The sequence below is a fragment of the Physella acuta genome, unplaced genomic scaffold (assembly GCF_028476545.2).
Source record: "Physella acuta isolate Inbredline_101_S28 unplaced genomic scaffold, ASM2847654v3 ptg000197l, whole genome shotgun sequence".
In the NCBI taxonomy this organism is placed as follows: Eukaryota; Metazoa; Mollusca; class Gastropoda; family Physidae; genus Physella; species Physella acuta.
In genome coordinates this window covers 814,739-837,696 of record NW_026731716.1, presented here as the reverse complement: position 1 = coordinate 837,696, position 22,958 = coordinate 814,739, and the positions used below count along the sequence as shown (strand labels likewise).

Below are 22,958 nucleotides of genomic sequence, written 5' to 3'. Positions count from 1 at the left end.
AAATTAAAAGGCTGTTATTTTAAAGGTTGTACATGTTTGTTACATAGTTATTCTAGCACCCAACAGCAAATTCGATCAACTCCCATAAATTGAAGTATATTTCCCAATTGAGCATATTACAAAAAAAAATGTTGTAATTAAATAGCCACTCAATTTTGTGCATTGAAGATTATACGATCATAAATGTCAAGGTAACAGTCGGATCATTAAAAGTAAATAGAATTATTTTTTTAACCGAAGTAACAATATTATTTGTAAGTTCCCATGAAAGAAAAGCAACAAAACAGAAACAAGTTCAAAGTTTTTATTTCCTACGGAAGCGACTGACTTACAAAAGGCTATCTAACACATGGTAAACTTTTGATATTATGACAAAGTTATAACAATTTGTGTGTTTAAACATTGCTATTTCTTAGAATTGCATTTGATTGTAATGAAAACATCACATTAGCCTTTATTGCCCAGTGCAAAACAAGTACACACGAAAGCTTTCAACATCAATACGACTTCCTGTGCTCACTTGAAGCTGACAATATTTATTTGACTTGAAGTATGTATATTTTAGACATCTTCCGTGGTTGAGGCAAGTCATAAAACAGTCCTTTTGATGAGAGGGAAAAAACTTAGTTTTTTTTTTTATTTCGTTCAGTGTTTAACCCTTTCCCCGGCGACTGGGTGTAATCGACCCGAAGTCGCTATATTTTTGCTCATATCTCGAGTCTCGTTTTATAAATTTTTCTGGGCCTCATTCCCATCTATAAGGTGGTTGGGATGAACACATTGGAGGTTGTAAATTTAAAAAATATGCGTAAAAAAATTTTTTATGAGGGTTTGAAATTTTTTTATACGGTCCCTGGCAACTGGGTTTTACACACCCGTACACAATTTTAAATGGAAAAAATATTTATAACTTATAAACTGGCTTCTAAATATTTGTTTTTACTCGTTGTGGGTGAAGTCATTGTGTTAAATTTTCAAAGTTAAACTATAAATTAACAATCTGAAGGTATTTGAGTAACAAAAATATCAAACAGGATTGAAGTAATCAACTTTAGTAATAAAATAATAGAACAGTAGAACGTTTTAATAATTTGCACATCAGAGAGCACAGTTGTTAGGATAAAATTAAAATAACTGGACATATCCTATTGCTGGCAGGGAACTTTAGTTTTCTTTGACAAAATATGGACACCCTTTTAGTGGTGTTACATGAGTCACATGCCCAAAATATTTTAATTCCATACTTATCGGAATTGCTTGGTATATATTGGATAAATCTACTCCCACCTCTAAAATCAACCAGTTGCCCAATTAGTAATGATCTCTCCAGAAACATAACACCTTTCTAAATTTGTATGGAATATCTACCATAATGGAAGCAAATATACCATGAGCCTGATGGACTTATTGTAATTGTTGTGAAAGTGAATATGACCCAGATGGCTGCTGAATCTCTTCATAGAAAATTCTGCCTTCAAAAATTTCCATAAGCAGAACTGAATTGACATACAACTAAATTGTTATTCTGCAGAGTGCCAGTGTCTCCTCTTGCTTTCTCTCCATCCCTGCTAATGCAGTCAAATATTGGTTGTATTATTTTTTGTATTCATGTACAGAAGAAATATTTTGAGTCAGGCTGTTTATATTTTTACTGGGATTAGCACTTCAGGCAGTGGTCTAGTGTACTGTTACTTTGTCTTTCCTGAAAATATTTCTTTTTCTTCACTTTGCACCAGCCATTTCATTTCATTATGAGTGCCAACTGTTGACACATTATTGATAGTTGAAATGCAGTATATTGGGTAGACCTTGTCATCAGAGCTGGTTGAAACTGAACCAGAATTATCTTCTACCTCTGATACTGAAGGCTGCAATTCTTCATCTTCTACCTCTGATACTGATAGTTCAGACTCAAAACTTGTTGGTAATTTTCACCTGCTATACCAAAACTGGCAAATATATTCCTTTATCATTCGCCTTGAGTTTAGACAAAAGCATTCAAGACTTGTTTCTGTTGTGTTCTCAATAATGTTTATGGCTATTTATAAACCTTATTCTAAGGGTCACAACCTGTAGAACACCCACCCCACTCCCAGTTTGATCAATTCATTACCCAGTATCAACTTTCAAGCAGCATTACAAAGTTATTTTGCCTATTTGTCCTCATTCGTACTCCTAATGAGGTTAATGTCAAGTTACTCTAAAATGCTCCACTGTCTCTATCTACATTCCAGAGCTCCCTAAAAGAGTACAAATCACCATATATGTCCTCCCACAGGCAATCTTATCCCTGCATTTCATTAACCTATTGTAACTCTAAACTACAGTTCTGTCTGTAACTGCAAGTCAGAGCTCCAGCAAAGAGTGTAAATCACTACATGTGTCCACCCACAGGTTAACTCTTGCTTGAGAATCCCATCAACCACTAGTATCATATTACAGCTCTCCCATTGACAACAACATGTCTTGTGTTCCCCATGGCCTCTGTGCCCTGAATACCTCAACTGTGTCAGTATTGTTACCCACCCCACAACGAACAAAGAAAAGAATTTACTATAAGAAAGTCTTTGGGTGTGATCCACCCAGTTGCCGGGGACAGGGTACCAAATATGTTGCCGGGGAAAGGGTTAAACATTGTCAAATAGACATATTGCGCGCCTGAAACAATTACTATTTGGCTTGTGTTGTTTTTGATTTAACTTGCTTCCACATCATGTATGTCGTATTGTACACATTTAAGTCACTTATGCCGAACCGATTTCTTTCTAGATTCACAGACAGGTAAAGATTCACATAATGTAATTTAAAGTGAACTTTGAAATATGTGCATGTTTTCTTAATTTTTTGAAACCAATTTAAATTTTGCCATGCAAGGCACTAATATTTTCGCACTTTTACCAACCAACACGTTCGATGTGGTAAAATTGACTTGAGAATGGTTTTATTATTGTAATGTTTTTAAATACCTATAGTAAATAAAAAATGTATTTAAAAATAAGAACAAACTTTTACACGTGTACTTTACACATAAGTAGCTGGCGGGAATACGGCGCCCACCCCTCCATCTCTGCGGATTCCACCCCAGTGACTGTCTACTTGTGTTACTGAGGCGGTGCCCAATCCACACTTACTTCCTTTTATTTCGCTCTCCGTCGGTACTTGTCTGCATACCTTATTAAGGCGTAGATTTGACATTTTTTCCTACCATTTATGTTATTAACCTGTTTATAAAGTCATTGAAAATTTTTTTTTTGCTGTGTAATGTCTCTAATGTTTAGTTATTCTGCCCAAGATCTTGAGTTTAGTTCATAGTGACGAAACATTTAATTCCAGAATGGTGTAAAAAGATATGAGCAAACGTGCATGGCTGTTTGTAACCTAAACGTGTTGGACACTTCACTTCCCAGATAGGTCAATTTTGTCAGTTCTTCTATTTTTTTTTTCATTTATTTTAACTAATTAGTGAATTTGTTACTTAAATTCATTTTTGTTACTTGATTTTAATAGTTTGACCTATTTTTCTGCTTATTCAGCAAGTACATTTATTTTCCTCTATATTTGAAATGTATTAGCTGTAAACTAAATGAGAGTATGCAGAGATCGCCCATTTTGACGCGTCATTGTAGTTTGTAGTCTTATTCATTGCCGTACATTCAACTACTTCATATATAACTGTCAAATGTTGAGAGCTGACATTGTCTCACTACAACTTGTACTTTAGAGGCTTCTGATAATTCGTATTATGTGTCATTTGGCATTCGAAACTGGTATAGTTGTTGGATAATCGCGATAAATTTATTTGAGAAGACTAAATTGTGCTTTTTAAATTCCCCTACTATTGAACACTTTACACTATGAAACACCTTTTCAAACTTTAAAACTCATCAAAATAATATATAATAGAGTTCTAATCAAGGCCCAAAAGGTTAAAAATATTTTATAAGCGTAAGGTCAACAGCACTGAGAACTTGACTGATTGCTTTACTTTATAAATATGTTTTAACTAGAGTAGATTTTTTAAACCTATGTTTTACCTTGTGATTGGATGCTGTTACACTAAATGTCTCTTGTCCCTCGTCATAGGTTTCACATTTAGCTAAGTAACCAGCATAAATTCCTCATTGTTTTTAGAAAATTACACAATGTATATATATATATATATATATATATATATATATATATATATATATATATATATATATATATATATATACATTGTGTAATTTTCTAAAAACAATGAGGGATATATATATATATATATATATATATATATATATATATATATATATATATATATATATATATATATATATATATGTGTGTGTGTGTGTGTGTGTGTATGTGTGTGTGTATAGACAAAGCCACAAACAAATACCCACACAGAACAGACACAGAGAAAGCAACAAACGAATACACAGACAAAGACGTAGACACAGACACGGACACGGGCAGAGGCACTGGCATAGCACAGCACAGGCGCAGGCACAGTCATGGACATAGGCGTTGACGTTTTTTTTTTAAAATCCAATAGAAGAAAGTGCCCTACGTGATCTATTACTGCAGGCTATATAGCCTTCATGGTTTGAATACGAATTATCGTCAACATTTAGGCTAGTCCCATTTAATATCCTGAGCAAGCACACATTTTCTTCGACAAAGTACCAGTAACTAAAGCATAGATAGTTGGCAACACATTTGTCATAGCAAGGCTGTTGATAAAAAAAAAGGATTTTTTTAAAAAAGAAAAAACGGTAATTTGTAATCTAATATATAAAGCTCAAGCGGATTTGGTATGTAACAGCGTACGGTCGGATGGACCCGTAGCACCCATGTGTGTAGTAAAAACACTCGATATGATCGCCATATTGTAATGTTCTTAAAGCATTTATTTTCAAAATTAATGATTAAAAATAATATTGATGGTTTTGTAAAATAAGTTTCATTTTCCAAACGTATCATTTTAATTAACAAGTGAAATAAACAATTCAAAGAAAATGTATCATCCTTTACAAAATTTAAAGAGTGTAAAAATTACTTTACTTTGTTCCTTTATGGCCAATTACTTTCCTTTTCCTTTTCTTAAATTGCATCGGAAAAAAATAATCTTTATTAGTTTTTTTTTGGTTTCGAAAAAAAAATTATATAACCATGGATTGATAAAGCGTAATGTGGTAGATAAAACAAGGGTATTTTAAATAATTTAAATACTGCCTTTTTTTTATTTTATACACTAAACGTACAATTTAGGCTACTAATTATTATTTTCAATCAATAATAGTTTAGAAGCAGCTCCTAAATGTCCTCTATGTTTACTTATATCTTTCGGTTTGCGGACAAGCTTGGGGTATAATAGTCGTTCACTAAATAAAATCAGGCGCGTCCGCCGGCGCCCCGACAGGGTTCCATTTGGCGCCCTGAGCTATCCTGTGAGCGGTATGGTGCATACATTCGTTTTAAACAGTGCGATAGGCTATGGATAAAAAGGGTTACTATAGTCGTTGACTAAATCGAATTCAGGGCGTTTTCTGGCGCCCCGACATGGTGCTATTTAGCGCCCCGGGCCTACCAGTGAGCGCTGTGGCATCTACATTTTGTTTAGTGACTACAGCATTTTTTGGGTTTTCATAGCCTACACCTAATGACATATTTTAGAATTTATGTTATAGATTTCGATCACGACGCAATGTAACAGAAATAACAGATATAAAAGTACATTGTGTATGCTATCTTTAACTAAATATAAAGAAAGCGACAACGTCTTGCTTATGCTAGCTCAATGCAATGACACAATCTACTTTTAACCTTTTAATTTTGTACTGATAAAATATTGATTCACTTCGTTTTGAGCTGTTTCACTCGCTTCACCATTCGTTAGCGCATCGGTAGTAGCTTACATGTAGGACACAGATGGGTTTTATTATAATGGAGACAATGAACGGTTCGATATTGAGACAGGTTTAATGGTCCATCGATGTTATTAATTCATTTAACATTTTTCTCAAAACTGTTACATTCTTTCATTGATCATTATATGTTCAGGTTATGCTGTTTATACTGTATGTGCAAAAAGTAACAATTATTTTATCATTCAGTGCAACAAAATATTAAGTTCAGGTAGGATATTCTATGTCTTACTTTATATGTCATAATCAATTTGTGAACAAAATGAAAAAAACGGTATAAATGATAAGAGTGTTAATGATCTCTAAATTGATATTCTAACAAATGTAAACTAAACTCTCGGATGTTTAAAAAAAAGCCTAGTGCGATGTCAAATTGACATTTGAATGAAACTAGTTTGCTGCAGCTTCATGCCCGGCAAGACGGAACGCTTCAGTATGCCTAACATTACTTAGATACACACATTTTAAAAGTATTAGTTTAATGCTGAAACTTCGGCAAATGCTGGCCAAGAAAACTAGCAGTAGGTAAGAAAAACTGCACACAAATGTTGGTTATTCTAAAACTGGAAAAATACAGCTTTTCCGATGGTGCACTTAAGAAACTGATATCATTTCGAGTAATATGAAGCATATTATAATTTTAAAAATTGTTAAAGCTTTGGAAAACCTTTTGTTTTCATCTTTTACTTTCCGTATTTTGTTTTTTCATTTTAACGTAAATTATTCACTCATTTAGGAATAATAAATTTAATTATTGTGAACAATATTTTTCTTTTATCTTACAAATATTAACTTAACAAAACACAACACTAAGCAAAAATGACTTACCCTGATAGTTTCTATGATCTCTCGCTGTGATGTTTCATGTGGATAAGCTGCACACAATGCTGAAAACATAATCAATGTAACAAGATAGGAAAACATAATCAATGTAACATAAACATAATCAACGTAACAAGATATGAAAACATAATCAATGTAACAAAATATGAAAACATAATCAATGTAACATAAACATAATCAATGTAACAAGATATGAAAACATAATCAATGTAACAAGATATGAAAACATAATCAATGTAACACGAAATGAAAACATAATCAATGTAACAAGATATGAAAACATAATCAATGTAACAAAATATGAAAACATAATCAATGTAACAAGATATGAAAACATAATCAATGTAACAAGATATGAAAACTTAATGTAACAAGATATGAAAACATAATCAATGTAACAAGATATGAAAACATTATCAATGTAATCAGATATGAAATCATAATTAATTTAACAAAATATGAAAACATAATCAATGTAACAAGATATGAAAACATTATCAATGTAACAAGATATGAAAACTTAATGTAACAAGATATGAAAACATAATCAATGTAACAAGATATGAAAACATAATCAATGTAATAAGATATGAAATCATAATTAATTTAACAAAATATGAAAACATAATCAATGTAACAAGATGCGAAAACTTAATGTAACAAGATATGAAAACATAATCAATGTAACAAGATATGAAAACATAATCAATGTAACAAGATATGAAAACATAATCAATGTAACAAAATATGAATATATAATCCGTGTAACAAGAAATAAAAACATAATCAATGTAACACGAAATGAAAACATAATCAATGTCACATGATATGAAAACATAATCAATGTAACAAGATATGAAAACATAATCAATGTAACAAGATATGAAAACACAATCAATGTAACAAGATATGAAATCATAATTAATTTAACAAAATATGAAAACATAATCAATGTAATAAGATATGAAAACATAATCAATGTAACAGGATATGAAAACATAATCAATGTAACAAGATATGAAAACACAATCAATGTAAAAGATATGAAAACATAATCAATGTAACAAGATATGAAAACATAATCAATGTAACAAGATATGAAAACATAATCAATGTAACAAAGTATGAAAACATAATCAATACAACGAGACATCAAAACATGATCAATGTAATAAGATATGAAAATATAATGTAACAAGATATAAAAACATAATCAATGTAACAAGATATGAAAACATAATCAATGTAACAAGATATGAAAACATAATCAATGTAATAAGATATGAAAACATAATCAATGTAACAAGATATCAAAACATAATCAATGTAACAAGATATGAAAACATAATCAATGTTAAAAGATATGAAAACATAGTGTAACAAGATATGAAAACATAATCAATGTAACAAGATATGAAAACATAATCAATGTAACAAGATATGAAAACATAATGAATGTAACAAAATATAAAAATATAATTAATGTAACAAGATATGAAAACATTATCAATGTAACAAAATATGAAAACATAATCAATGTAACATAAACATAATCAACGTAACAAGATATGAAAACATAATCAATGTAACAAGATATGAAAACATAATCAATGTAACAAAATATGAAAACATAATCAGTGTAACAAGATATGAAAACATAATCAATGTAACACGAAATGAAAACATAATCAATGTAACAAGATATGAAAACATGATCAATGTAACAAGATAAGAAAACATTATCAATGTAACAAAATATGAAAACATAATCAATGTAACATAAACATAATCAACGTAACAAGATATGAAAACATAATCAATGTAACAAGATATGAAAACATAATCAATGTAACAAGATATGAAAACATGATCAATGTAACACGAAATGAAAACATAATCAATGTAACAAGATATGAAAACATGATCAATGTAACAAGATATACAAACATAATCAATGTAACAAGATATGAAAACATAATGTAACAAGATCTGAAAACATAATCAATGTAACAAGATATGAAAACATGATCAAAGTAAAAGCTATGAAAACATGATCAATGTAACAAGATATGAACACATAATCAATGTTACAAGATATGAAAACATAATCAATGTAACATAAACATAACGTAACAAGATATGAAAACATAATCAGTGTAACAAAATATGAAAACATAATCAATGTAACAAGATATGAAAACATAATGTAACAAGATATGAAAACATAATCAATGTAACAAGACATGAAAACATAATCAAAGTAACAAGTTATGAAAACATAATCAATGTAACAGGATATGAAAACATAATGTAACAAGATATGAAATCATAATTAATTTAACAAAATATGAAAACATAATCAATGTAATAAGATATGAAAACATAATCAATGTAACAGGATATGAAAACATAATCAATGTAACAAGATATGAAAACACAATCAATGTAAAAGATATGAAAACATAATCAATGTAACAAGATATGAAAACATAATCAATGTAACAAGATATGAAAACATAATCAATGTAACAAAGTATGAAAACATAATCAATGTAACGAGACATCAAAACATGATCAATGTAATAAGATATGAAAATATAATGTAACAAGATATAAAAACATAATCAATGTAACAAGATATGAAAACATAATCAATGTAACAAGATATGAAAACATAATCAATGTAATAAGATATGAAAACATAATCAATGTAACAAGATATCAAAACATAATCAATGTAACAAGATATGAAAACATAATCAATGTTAAAAGATATGAAAACATAGTGTAACAAGATATGAAAACATAATCAATGTAACAAGATATGAAAACATAATCAATGTAACAAGATATGAAAACATAATGAATGTAACAAAATATAAAAATATAATTAATGTAACAAGATATGAAAACATTATCAATGTAACAAAATATGAAAACATAATCAATGTAACATAAACATAATCAACGTAACAAGATATGAAAACATAATCAATGTAACAAGATATGAAAACATAATCAATGTAACAAAATATGAAAACATAATCAGTGTAACAAGATATGAAAACATAATCAATGTAACACGAAATGAAAACATAATCAATGTAACAAGATATGAAAACATGATCAATGTAACAAGATAAGAAAACATTATCAATGTAACAAAATATGAAAACATAATCAATGTAACATAAACATAATCAACGTAACAAGATATGAAAACATAATCAATGTAACAAGATATGAAAACATAATCAATGTAACAAGATATGAAAACATGATCAATGTAACACGAAATGAAAACATAATCAATGTAACAAGATATGAAAACATGATCAATGTAACAAGATATACAAACATAATCAATGTAACAAGATATGAAAACATAATGTAACAAGATCTGAAAACATAATCAATGTAACAAGATATGAAAACATGATCAAAGTAAAAGATATGAAAACATGATCAATGTAACAAGATATGAACACATAATCAATGTTACAAGATATGAAAACATAATCAATGTAACATAAACATAACGTAACAAGATATGAAAACATAATCAGTGTAACAAAATATGAAAACATAATCAATGTAACAAGATATGAAAACATAATGTAACAAGATATGAAAACATAATCAATGTAACAAGACATGAAAACATAATCAAAGTAACAAGTTATGAAAACATAATCAATGTAACAAGATATAAAAACATAATCAATGTAACAAGATATGAAAACATAATCAACGTAACAAGATATGAAAACATAATTAATGTAACAAAATATGAAAACATAATCAATGTAACAAGATATGAAAACATAATCAATGTAACAAGATATGAAAACATAATGTAACAAGATATGAAAACATAATCAATGTAACATAAACATAATCAACGTAACAAGATATGAAAACATAATCAATGTAACAAGATATGAAAACATAATCAATGTAACAAGATATGAACACATAATCAATGTTACAAGATATGAAAACATAATCAATGTAACATAAACATAATCAACGTAACAAGATATGAAAACATAATCAATGTAACAAGATATTAAAACATGATCAATGTAACAAGATATGAAAACATAATGTAACAAAATATGAAAACATAATCAATGTAACAAGATATGAAAACATGATCAATGTAACAAGATATGAAAACATAATGTAACAAAATATGAAAACATAATTATAACAGTGAAACATTGGTGGATCGTATCTTGGGAGTGTGTGTGTGTGAGATTGCATCAGAGAAAGACAGTGGCTGTGCGCATGCGCGAGGGGAAGTAGAGAAGAAGGCAAGAACATGGCGTAAGTTGGCTGAACACGCTGTCTATGTGAAGACAAAATAAATATGAAAACTGTAAAAGAAGGCTTGTCTTTGATTTCGTATGTGTGATATATAAAAGGTAGGAGAAAGGCCTGTGGCAAGTTTATATCGTGAACCCAGTCACACAAAAAGGGTGTGACAATAATCAATGTAACAAGATATGAAAACATAATGTAACAAGATATGAAACATAATCAATGTAACAAGATATGAAAACATAATCAATGTAACAAGATATAAAAACACAATCAATGTAACAAGATATGAAAACACAATCAATGTAACAAGACATGAAAACATAATCAATGTAACAAGATATGAAAACATGATCAATGTAACAAGTTATGAAAACATAATCAATGTAACAAGATATGAAAACATAATCAATGTAACAAGATATGAAAACATGATCAATATACAAGATATGAAAACATAATCAATGTAACAAGATATGAAAACATAATCAATGTAACAAGATATGAAAACATAATCAATGTAACAAGATATGAAAACATAATCAATGTAACAAGATATGAAAACATAATCAATGTAACAAGATATGAAAACATAATCAATGTAACAAGATATGAAAACATAATCAATGTAACAAGATATGGAAACATAATCAGTGTATCAAAATATGAAAACAATCAATGTAACAAAATATAAAAACATAATCAATGTAAAAGTATCCGCAAAAGAGATGATAAAAAATCAACCCATATATTTTAAGCGTCTAATATATACTTAATTATCAATATGTTTTACGGTTTAATTATGTGAGAATCAATTAAATTGTCATTCCATGTATGTATAGTCATTAACACTGTAATTTTATCAACAGAAATATTTTTATCGACATCTGTAACACCATATAACAGTCAACAATGTCAGAAATTAGAATCCTATATAAGTTGCAGAAGTTTTTAATACGACCGTTTAGTAAAGGTTTCAATGTGTATAACAGTAAAGTTATCTAAAGTAAAAGAAAGAATGGTTATCTAAAGTAAAAGAAAGAATGTCCACTTTACTAAGCAAAAATTAATGTTCGACCACCATTGTCTTCGTACCCTGACATACCACACAAATATCCCGGTTAAGTTTCTTCTACCAAGAGATTTCAGTGTACCTGATCTTTCAAATTCCCGTCCACCAATAGACGCAAACAATATAATTATATGGCTAGTACATTCTAAAAATAGTGTTTTCAAGTGATGTGATTATTTAAGTGTTGAAAAACGTGCAGTATTTCCCCTCCATCGGTGTTACTCTAAGGTTAGTGTTTCTCAAGTATGTGAAATAAAGAATATCTAAATGGATGCACTGTGCAGAAAAGTAGTGTGCATATATTATCGATAAATATTATTGCATATGACTGTGTAAATTGTTGGGCAATATTTCCTTATGACACTCTATTTGAGGCTAGTATTGTATTTGAACTGTTATTCTATGAACTATTATTCTATTATTTTAAAAACGATTGTTCATTTAAACATGTTTTTAAAATACATAATTTATACTACTATAGCAACTAACAAAATGTGCCGCTAAAACAGATGATCGGACATTAGGCTGTTCATTTATTTTTATAATGTTTTAGTATGTTTTTGTTGGTTTAAAACTATTATAAGTCCCATGAACCCTAAAAGGGTAAAGGGATGATTGCAGCTAACTTTACTGATAGAATATTTGTTAGACTAATGCCAGCTTTCTCTACAACTTCTGTACTCCATGCAGTATTGGGTTTACAGTTAACTTGTGTTCGCATCTGATAGGTAACCACATTTAATTTTACTACACATTGTTTTAGATCTAATAAAATTAATTAGCTTTTTGAGAAAACAAATACAGTCATTTGTATTTACTATTAGAATTATATAGACTAATGAGATCCGACAATATTCAATAAAATCCAGTTACTTTTTTGTACGAACAATTTTACCACGAACTAGGTATTCACCTTAATTGATGCATCACTGGTATGCTTTTTTTTCTTTAGCGATGCTTTTGACATACTTGATGCGAGAGTAGGCTCGCTTAACAGCCCCACAGTCAGCAGCTATCACCCAACATTACATATAAATTCCAGATTCTCTTCCTCAAAACATCGTTACCATACTTTAACATTTGTAAACTTGTGTCCAGAGTCCGGATCAAGGCTAATAAAAATGTTCCTTTTGCTGAGTCTATAACCCGGCTAACTCAGAGGTCGGCAACCTGCGGCTCGCGAGCCGCGTGCGGCTCTTTTGATGTCAAGTTGCGGCTCTTCAGCTCCATGCACAAATATTAATAATTATTTTATTTTAATTTCCAAAACTCATAAAATATTAGTCTGCAACAGTCTGTAATAAACGACATAACAATAGTTATAAACAATAAACAGTCACTAAACAATAAACAGTCACTATTCTATTAGAATATTTAGTTACTCCCTATCTCAGTATAGCCTAGTTCCAATTACATTGTCCAGTCTGAATTGAAACATTCAACTTCATAGTGGATATCACAAAGAAACTAAACCAGCTAAGTGTAAAACTGAAAGGAAAACTCAGCCTATGTCTTGCTTGAAAAAAAAATTTTTGTTGAATACACGATGAGCGGTAAATTACTACATTACGAAAAATCTGAAAAAAATATCGTTATGAAACCAATGCTTCTATTCAATCACTTCAACATTAATATAAACAAAATGAAGTGTGTTTTTACTGAGAGATTTCAGCTATTCAAAACAAATGCAAGTACTCTTACTTACATAGTAGATCCTCTCAACACAAATTCAAATGAGATTATCTCATATATTCAAAGCTATTTATTTTAAATTTTATATATATACATACATATATATATATATATATACATACATATATATATATATATATATATATATATATATATATATATATATATATATATATATATATGTATATATATATATATGTATGTATATATATATATATATATATATATATATATAGTATAATATTTGTTTAGGATTATATATATGCTAAACAAATATACTATTGGCATAAAAATGTTAGTGGTTCTTTAAAAACCGGGTAATGTTGTAAATTGTAACTTTTGGCTCTTTCGTCTCAAAAGGTTGCCGACCCCTGGGCTAACTAGATGTTTAAATACCGCCCCGTAACGTATGTTCTTTTATCTCGTCCATTGGTTACCCTCTTGCTGTTTTAATGTACTCACCTTGTGTATGGGAAACGCAGGTCAGCAATAAAACCGCCAGGAATATTTTTGACGTCATCTTTGATCAATGTTGGTTGTAGTGTATTTCTGTGTACGAATAACTACACACAATGGACAATGCTACGATGGAAGATGGGTTATACAGTAACACAATGTCAAACATAAAGATCTAAGTGGACAAATGGCACCACGTTCTCAAGGCAAGACGCATCACAGGTAGGTGGGTATCTCAGGTAGACTGCACTCTACTCACGGTCACCCCTCACTATCTCGATTCGAGAAGCGGCATACGTCAAAGAATGTACCTATAAAAATGTAAGTCGTTCCGGCTACTCTTGGTATAAGCCGATAATAATGTAGGTTACTGATTATAGAAGAAGATTCAATCAACTTTAGTGTGTTTACAATAACAATAAGGGATAGTTGTTACGGTAAAATGTAAAGTAAATGTACACAAACAATTTGAATTTTTAAAATTGTATTAATAATCAGCTTTGACCCCCAGTCCCCACCCCCCCCCCGTCCCCCCCCCCCCCCCTCCTCCTCTCCATATTTCGGGGTTAGCGACAATGTAGCGCACCCATTGCGCCAAGCCACACATTTCACATTGCTTTACTTGTATAGAAGACTAAATTAGAAAAATGTAGCCGCTTCCCGAAAGTAAATAGGGATTTTTAAAAAGTTGATACACAAGAAGTATTGCAAATTTGAACTCACCAGAGCAGACGATCGAGTTGTTTTAGACACGAGTGGTGTCTTCTTGTTTTAATACGGGCTGTGGTAACTCACTAGCCAATCAAAACACGCGGTGAAAACAAAATAGATAAAACTCCATGTTTAAAACAGTTACAAATTCACGACCTATTTTAAAAACTGTATAATAATGAAGGAGAAATAATCAAAATGTTTGTAATGAAAACATCTTTTATCGTTGTCAACTGCTCTTTGTATTCTTCAAACTTTTTATATTTGTTTTGACTCGATCTTCATATTGTTCACATAATTGTACTAATAAAAGATGAGTTGCGTCTTGAAAGCAGTTCACGTTTTTTTCCTAAACTGTTAACCTAAGACAAAACTTCAGTCACACGCGTAACAAACAGCTTCAATGCGGAGCTGAGAATAACAACATTGTTATCTTATGTTTCACATTGGCTGGGACACGAAAACTCCCACCACAGGCAGAGGCGTATCCAGGTTTTCGTTGTAGGGGGAGCGAAAAGAGCAAAAAAAGGCGCCGAATTTTTAACACGTTCTATATACGTGTATAATATATATATATATATATATATATATATATATATATATATATATATATATATATATATATATATATATATATATATATATAATTACTAGTATGTCATTACTAGCTGTATGTCATTACTTCGCTCTGATGTAAAATAAATTGAAAGTAGCACTCGGAAGAAATAAGAACAAACACACAATGTAGGCCGACAAAACAAACATTGTATCAATCTAGACAAAAAAATATACACACACTACAACCAAAAACAACGAACGTAACACAATCTGTTTTGTAATTCTTGTAAAAAAAATTTCTTACATAATAATTCCTGGGAAATTATTTAAGACAAGTGAAATAGGGGAAATAATCACTCTCTTAATATAAATATGTACATATCTACACATCTATATGTATAATTCTCTTCTGGGAGCCTTTAGAAAACAAGCTGCAAGCGCGCCTTACAGTCCCCTCTCTTCCTCTCTTTAGCTCCCACCCCACCCCCCACCCCACCCCACCCCCCCCACCCCACCCCCTCACATGGCCTGATGAGCTGTGGTTCACGCTGTTTACATTTTACAATCATAGAGACGGGTTTGGTGACGGCTATTAGGGGCAGATAATTTAGTTTGAAACGATTTTAAACTTAGAGGAGGTAACTAAGAGGAGGCTGCTTTCACGGGGGGGGGGGGGGGAGGGGGGGAGGGGGGTTTAGTGTTTTTAATCAATTTTTTTCAGTGGCAGCATTGGTACTGTCGAATTCACAAATTATAAATTACAGAAAAGTAGAAAAAAAAAACAACTAAATAGCGGCGTATGATACGCAGCGGGTCGGCTCGTTTAATTATAAATGTCAAAACAAATAAATAATTACTTTAGAATATAAAAAAGAGAGAGCAGTATATATATATATATATATATATATATATATATATATATATATATATATATATATATATATATATATATATATATAAAAGCATATACATTTTGGAAATACAGGTTAAAAGAATTAGTTTTTAATGCCAAATATCTATTCTCCTAGTAAATTGGTTGTTTCACTTGGCAAGCAAATAAGTTATCAAGCTGTGTTAGTGGATAGAAAATATTAGATAGGGGCGGAATTAAACTCTAAGACTAGTTGGATGTTGACAGGATTTACTTCACCTTGAGGACTTCTTTGGGTGTGGATTACGTTAATCTTTAGGCCTTGTTTGAATGAGGGCTAATCAAATCTTAAGGCTTTTCGTACGGATTTCGGTTGAGCTCAGTAAATCTTTGGATGTGGGTTTAGTTAATCTCCATGACTGGGCAGTTTTGCTTTATTCTCTGTCTAATCACCTTAGATATGGAATGAGCCATCGACTAGCAATTTAATTTTAGTGATGACGCAAAATATATGAAGTGGCGTCAAAAACACATAAGAGGGTTGTAGGGACAACACCGAGAGTCACCCAATTTTGTGACGCCACTGAATGACTGGTGTAGTTAGCAAGCTGGGAGTCACCCAATTTTGTGACGCCACTGAATGACTGCTGTAGTTAGCACACTTGAAAGGCAGGTAGGCAGGCAAGTCTGGGGGTGGGTGGGTGGGTGGGTGGGTCATTCGGTACGTTGGTGTAGGTGTAAGTGTAACTGTGAATGTAGGTATACATGTAAATGTAGATGTAGGTGTCGGTGTGGGTTTAGTTATACAAACCACCTATAGTCTAATCCAGGGGTCTCCAAACTTTTCAGACCGAGGGCCGTATTAACTATCAAATTTTAGTTCGCGGGCCAGATTCTTCCAAGCATGTCTTTGATTTTTCTGGGCAAAGTTCCTCAGCCATCACCAACAAACGTTTTTTCCGTGGAAAAAAAGATCTCCGCGGGCCGGATGAGAGGACCTCGCGGGCCGCATCTGGCCCGCGGGCCGTAGTTTGGAGACCCCTGGTCTAATCCCATGTGATTAATACCTGCTGTGGCAAAAACTGCCTAAGGACGACACCGTGCTGTAGTCTAACAACGATTAGGCTTATCACCTATGGTCGAACAGCATCTGTGATCGGAAAATTTTAACAGTGTTCGCAAATTTCTGCGCAAATTTTGTTAGCATTTCTCCGTTGCGCTCTTTTCTATGAACCAGACCCGCCACAGAAAGCGCCATTCACCTTTTTTTCCTGGAAGTCCTCCAAGACAGACCTGTCTCTGCCAGGTATTTCTTCTCCGTGCGCCTCCCCGTCTCCCTTGGCCTTCCCTGTTTTTTTTTTCAGGCGTCCAGTTTAGCGCCATTCCTGCGATATCATCTGGATTTATTTTTAGGACGTGCCCCATCCAGCGCCATCTTCTTTTTTTTTCGGAAACTACTTCAATTTCCATCTCTCCTAGTAGTCTGATGTTAACGATTCATCAAAATAGTAATAAAAAGACATTTTGTGTTTACTAGACGAGTCGTCTTTACAGTCGGGCATTAGTCACATTCAGGAAACGTCCAATCGGGCAAACGGCCTTGACGGTAAACGGCCTTCGGGCAAACGGCCTTCGGGCAAACGACCTTCGGGCTAACGGCCTTCGATCTTACGGTCTACGGGATAGTATCTTGCCTGCATTTGTCGTATGCCCATGGGGAGTGCATGATCGTCATCTTGTAACTTTTGTTTTCACATACATCTATGATTTCTTTCAAGTACCAGTGACAAGTTTATCTGCGCATGCGTATCTTAAAATTCTTGGTATGTGAATTTTAATGGCATTGAATAATAGATTCCATTCAAGACCCTTTGTTAGATCAGAAGATAAAGCCTTTTACTTACGATTTTTTGTTCATTGGTATGCTATGGTTATCGATTTGAGCATGTTACGGTCTGTAGAAGAGCTTTTGTCCACTAGAACAGAGAATGAAAGAAAAGATTTCATTAATGATTCAGCAAAGCCTAGATTCGCATCTCGATTCAATGGCTTCAAGCTTATTTAATGGGTGAAATAAGTTTTTATATCAACTTCGACCGCTGCTTGTGCTATAAAAATAATATACATTGTTATTCCACAGGCTAATAGGGGTGACTCGACTGAGAATGTTCACTTCTACTTGGCTTTTAGCATTAGTAATATGTCTGATGAAGTTGTCACGTGTAGCATTATAGCTTTTCGATCTCTTTGTTATTAGTAATTTCTTCTGGTCAATAAATGTTCAAAGCAAAATTTAACATAAAAGTTTACTATGCTTCATTGATATGCTGGACAATTTCTGCAAAACTGACTTAATCTGGACTAAGTGATTTTAAAGTATGTAAGTTTTTGTTTATGAAATGCTACTTACGCCAACTTTGGAGATAGTTTACATAAATGTTTAAACGAACGGTATGTGCTTATTGTGTCTTTACCTAATAAAACTTTTTATAAAATAATACTTTCAGTATCTTGCTACAGACACCTCCTTCCTGTTCCAAGCATCACAATCGTACAGTTTCTGCCACTCAACAATGTTGGTGTTCACTACGTTAGTCGCCTGTCTTGTGTTGGTAGCTAGACACCAGGTGGACGCCCAATTCAGCTTTAAACTCTTCAACAATGTCCAGAACACCTCCATTAGCATGGTTCAGGTGAGCGGCGTCACAGGTATAGAATCTACTTCCAGGTGCGCCTTGGAGTGTCTCGCCCAAGACAGTTTCTGTGAGGCCTTTCGGTATGACCTTGACATTGAAATGTGTTACCTGGGGAGCTGGATCTGGTTTGACGGCACCGCCCCACCGCCGCACCCGCCCTTGTACACTACATGGAAGCATTACTGTGATATGTCGCTGGGCTACAGCTTGACGCTGCAGGGCGAACAAGGGCTGTGTATTTATTTCTCGTCCAGTAGGTTTATATACACGGATGCCAAAACCCAATGCAACACAAAGCAAGGGAAGCTACTAATGATCAAAACACAGATTAAAAAGGACTTGACTTATCTGTTCATAAGTAAGTGGGGATTTTACCCAAACAGTACCTCGTTCTCTATCTGGGTGGGCATGGAGCGAGTTGTGGGTCAGCAAGCTTTTGTCTGGTCGGACCAGGATGCGGTCAGCTCAGCGGAGATGACGCTGATGTTTCCTGTGGGCAAGCCGGACTACGGTGCGAGTGAGATGTGTGTGGTGCTGCGGCCTAAAGGTTTAGATGACGTGAGCTGTTCCGGCAACTGGAGGTATCTCTGTGAGTACGTCAATCCGTGGGCGTAGAACTTTGGCAGCTACGTGATACGTGTCACTTGACATGAACAATGAGCATGTTTATAACGTGAGGCTACCAGAAACATTGTACAGAGAGCGGCTACAGAGAGCAAACCAAAATAAAACAATCTCTCAAACATGAGGATTCTAAAGTAAATAAGACTACTTTTTACAAGAGGAGGCTACAAAAAACCCAACTTATTACTTTAACGTATTAGAACTACCTAAATAAACCCCTTCTTCTGTAACGAGAGTATAACTCTAATGTTGTTATTGTAAAGGTTTAATTATCACTTCTACCAAACTGTCATACGTCATATAGGTATAGAGCTGGTAAGTAGGTCAATAAACAGTTCTATGGCTCATGCAGGTTTTATTGAGCCGTAGAACTGGTTGGTGACCTACTTACCAGCCCTATAGGTTTCCGTATACTTGTACAATTGTTTTGGTTAAAAAATTATGTTTTTTATTGATTGTTTAACTCACAATTTCTAAATATATTGTAAACACCTCTTGATGAATATTGCCAATTTTGTTGTCAAATTACTATACCACTGTATCCAGCAGAAGGTACACTTGTCGTGTATTTACATGACGAAACCTTTCGTTTTAATATTTTTGTCTAAATGCATGTAGGTCTTGTATCATTTACGCGCACAAATGTAGACAAAGACATCTAGAATGATATCTAGGTTAACGTTAGAATTATTCACGAGACACATTTAAATATATTTGTTTAATTTAGTCAGTGCACATTATCTATATTGTTTATTTCGTTATCGACGGTGTTCTGATAAAAGGTATATGAAGATTATCAATCTAGTTGCGAAATCTGGTCAGCTGTCCAATGTTACATGTTTCGTGACAATTGTTTAGTGTTACATTTGTAACGTTTTACAAGACAGAAGCAATTTGTGTGACAAGCTTCATGACAACTCTTACGTGTAATAAGTCTCAGGACAACTCTTTATTGTGACAAGTCTCAGGACAAATCTTTATTGTGACAAGTCTCATGACAACTCATTATTGTGACAAGTCTCAGGACAACTCATTATTGTGACAAGTCTCATGACAACTCATTTTTGTGACAAGTCTCATGACAACTGTTTATTGTGACAAGCCTCATGACAACTCATTTTTGTGACAAGCGTCGTAAAAACTGTCACTTGTAACAAGCCTCACACCATAGTCCAACATTACAAGATACCAAAATGAAACGTGTTTGCTTTAAAATCCGGTAATAATCAATACAGTCTATAGCCATGTAGTTAATGAATACATTGGGAAAAACAACTTATTCTGGTTTTGTTTTCTTTCAACAAAGAACATTTCATTTTTTATAATCAGAGATCCTATTAAGTATTGATGCGATAAAACTTAAAAAGAATAACAAATTCCTTTTTAAAAAGCGAATAAAAATAATGGAGTAATCAATGTATGTATTGTGGCTTCAAGCAGGACGAATCCAATGAAATGTAAACTTCGCATTGTGTGAAAAAAAAATGCCTTTATGTTTATTATAGTTAGAAGCAATGGCCGAGGCAAGATCAGGTCACGGGAGCGACGGATTTAAAAACAAGTACAATTTTTTTTTTAAATTGACGTTTTATGATTTTAAAATTATAATTATACCACCCTCCCCCCCCCCCTATGTTTATGCCACTAGTTAGAGGTATAAAAAATAGGGTTATCGGTGGGTTATTTTTTACTAAAAAAAATTGCATTTGATGGCGTGTTTGAGAAATTCTGTAATATGGTAGACAAATCTAAAAGAGAAATGACTCAAAGTTTGAATCTCGAATCTCTTGAAAATCAACTCAAGCTGAAAGAGGTAAAAAGTGTATAGCGACGAAATCTACTCTCTTCTTCCCTTGATGAAGCCATTTTTTTGCATGGTTTAAATCTTTTTTGCAAGATGTAAAAAATAGTATAAGTTTTCTACCCAGCTCATTTTGTAATTTAGAAGAAAAAAAACGACAAAAATGCTTTATGAAAGGTAATGTAGGCTGCAGTGTTAGTTCATTTACGGGTGTTAGGTCTAAAGTTTTTGTAACGATGTGTAACCATGCGTGACGAAGGGAATGGGGTGAAAATAAAAGTGTCAAAATTCGTGAACTCATTTAAGGACAACCGCTTGAAATACTCTACCCAAAAATAGTCTTTTTTTTTTTAAACAGATCACTACAACTACTCAACACAGCTTTATACGTCACCACGTACCTGCTACGCAATACGCTTCAAATACAAGATGACAACCCCTATGAAGAGGGGTTGGGCACACAGTAAGCCCTCGACTACGATTTCTCTACGCGTCATTGGCTGGTTCTATTAGACAACTGTTTACTTCCTGGTCTGCTATTGAATATACCGTCCCCTGACCTTGACCTCAGCTCTCGCTGTGTCCCCGCGAGAGCTTGTTGATATTGTCTGGGTTTTTTTTTCTCCATAGAATAACATTTCGTCCGGGCTTATGTCAACACACGATTTGCGTTGTATGTGTCTGTATCTACTTGCCATTTAATTAGCGGCGTAGATTGATTGGTTTTTTTAATGATAAGCTGGTTCAGTTGTTAATTCGACAACGTTTAACCGCAGCTACGTTACTGCATTCTATAGTGTGAATTGACTCAATATATTGACAAAATATATGCAGACTTTAATCATTGTTTCTTTTTGGGATTTCGCACCGAGATGGGGGGGGGGGAGGTTTCTTTTGAAACATACAAGTTATAAAACGCAATATGTTAACATTGAAACGAAGTCAAACAACAATTAGAAATGTATTTGTTTCGGCTGAGTTTCTCAATTGGTTACAGAATTATAAACTGTCCTCATCTGACTTTGACAAGAGAAGCAACACTGAAAGTGTAACTTAATTTAAAAAAACTATTAGCTCTAACGTATTTGTTAGACAGCATATGAGTGGATACGAAGGGCCGGTTCACAAACTGAAGGTGTCCTTACCTGCATGAACTTCCTCCAAGCGACCTTTACATAGAAGCCGACGCACCTATTTTCCTATCCATAAAATTTATTTAATGAGCTGTGTTGGAGGATAAAGAGGTATCCACAAAATGTGTAAATAACAAGCATCACTGTGAATAACAATCATTCGCCTTGGGGTCATATTATTATTAGCAGGACGATAAAACGTCATCGTGTGGTCAGAGTGACCACCGTTGGTCAACTGCCCCAATATTCAACACATGTAATGTCTTTGGTGTGTG

The 22,958-nt window shown here is 32.8% G+C and overlaps 1 protein-coding gene across 1 annotated transcript; it reads right to left on the bottom strand.

Moving 5' to 3' along the window:
• Positions 1-354: 354 nt before the first annotated feature.
• On the bottom strand, positions 355-14,353 carry LOC131936961 (uncharacterized). Its single transcript, XM_059294106.1, has 5 exons — positions 14,296-14,353; positions 6,732-6,790; positions 4,547-4,709; positions 4,035-4,096; positions 355-601 (listed from the first exon to the last, which is right to left on the bottom strand). Exons 1-5 carry the CDS (start codon positions 14,351-14,353, stop codon positions 455-457), a joined length of 489 nt encoding a protein of 162 aa, XP_059150089.1. The 3' UTR covers positions 355-454.
• Between the last annotated feature and the right edge of the window lie 8,605 nt (positions 14,354-22,958).

Excerpts from the sequence above, each read along its gene's own strand:
- LOC131936961 (XM_059294106.1), bottom strand. The coding sequence starts at position 14,353 with ATGACGTCAAAAATATTCCTGGCGGTTTTATTGCTGACCTGCGTTTCC. Across the intron at positions 4,710-6,731 it reads AGATCATAGAAACTATCAGG|CCTTGCTATGACAAATGTGT; the intron begins GTAAGTCATTTT and ends TTTTATCAACAG. Across the intron at positions 602-4,034 it reads TAACAGCATCCAATCACAAG|GACTGTTTTATGACTTGCCT; the intron begins GTAAAACATAGG and ends TCTCATCAAAAG.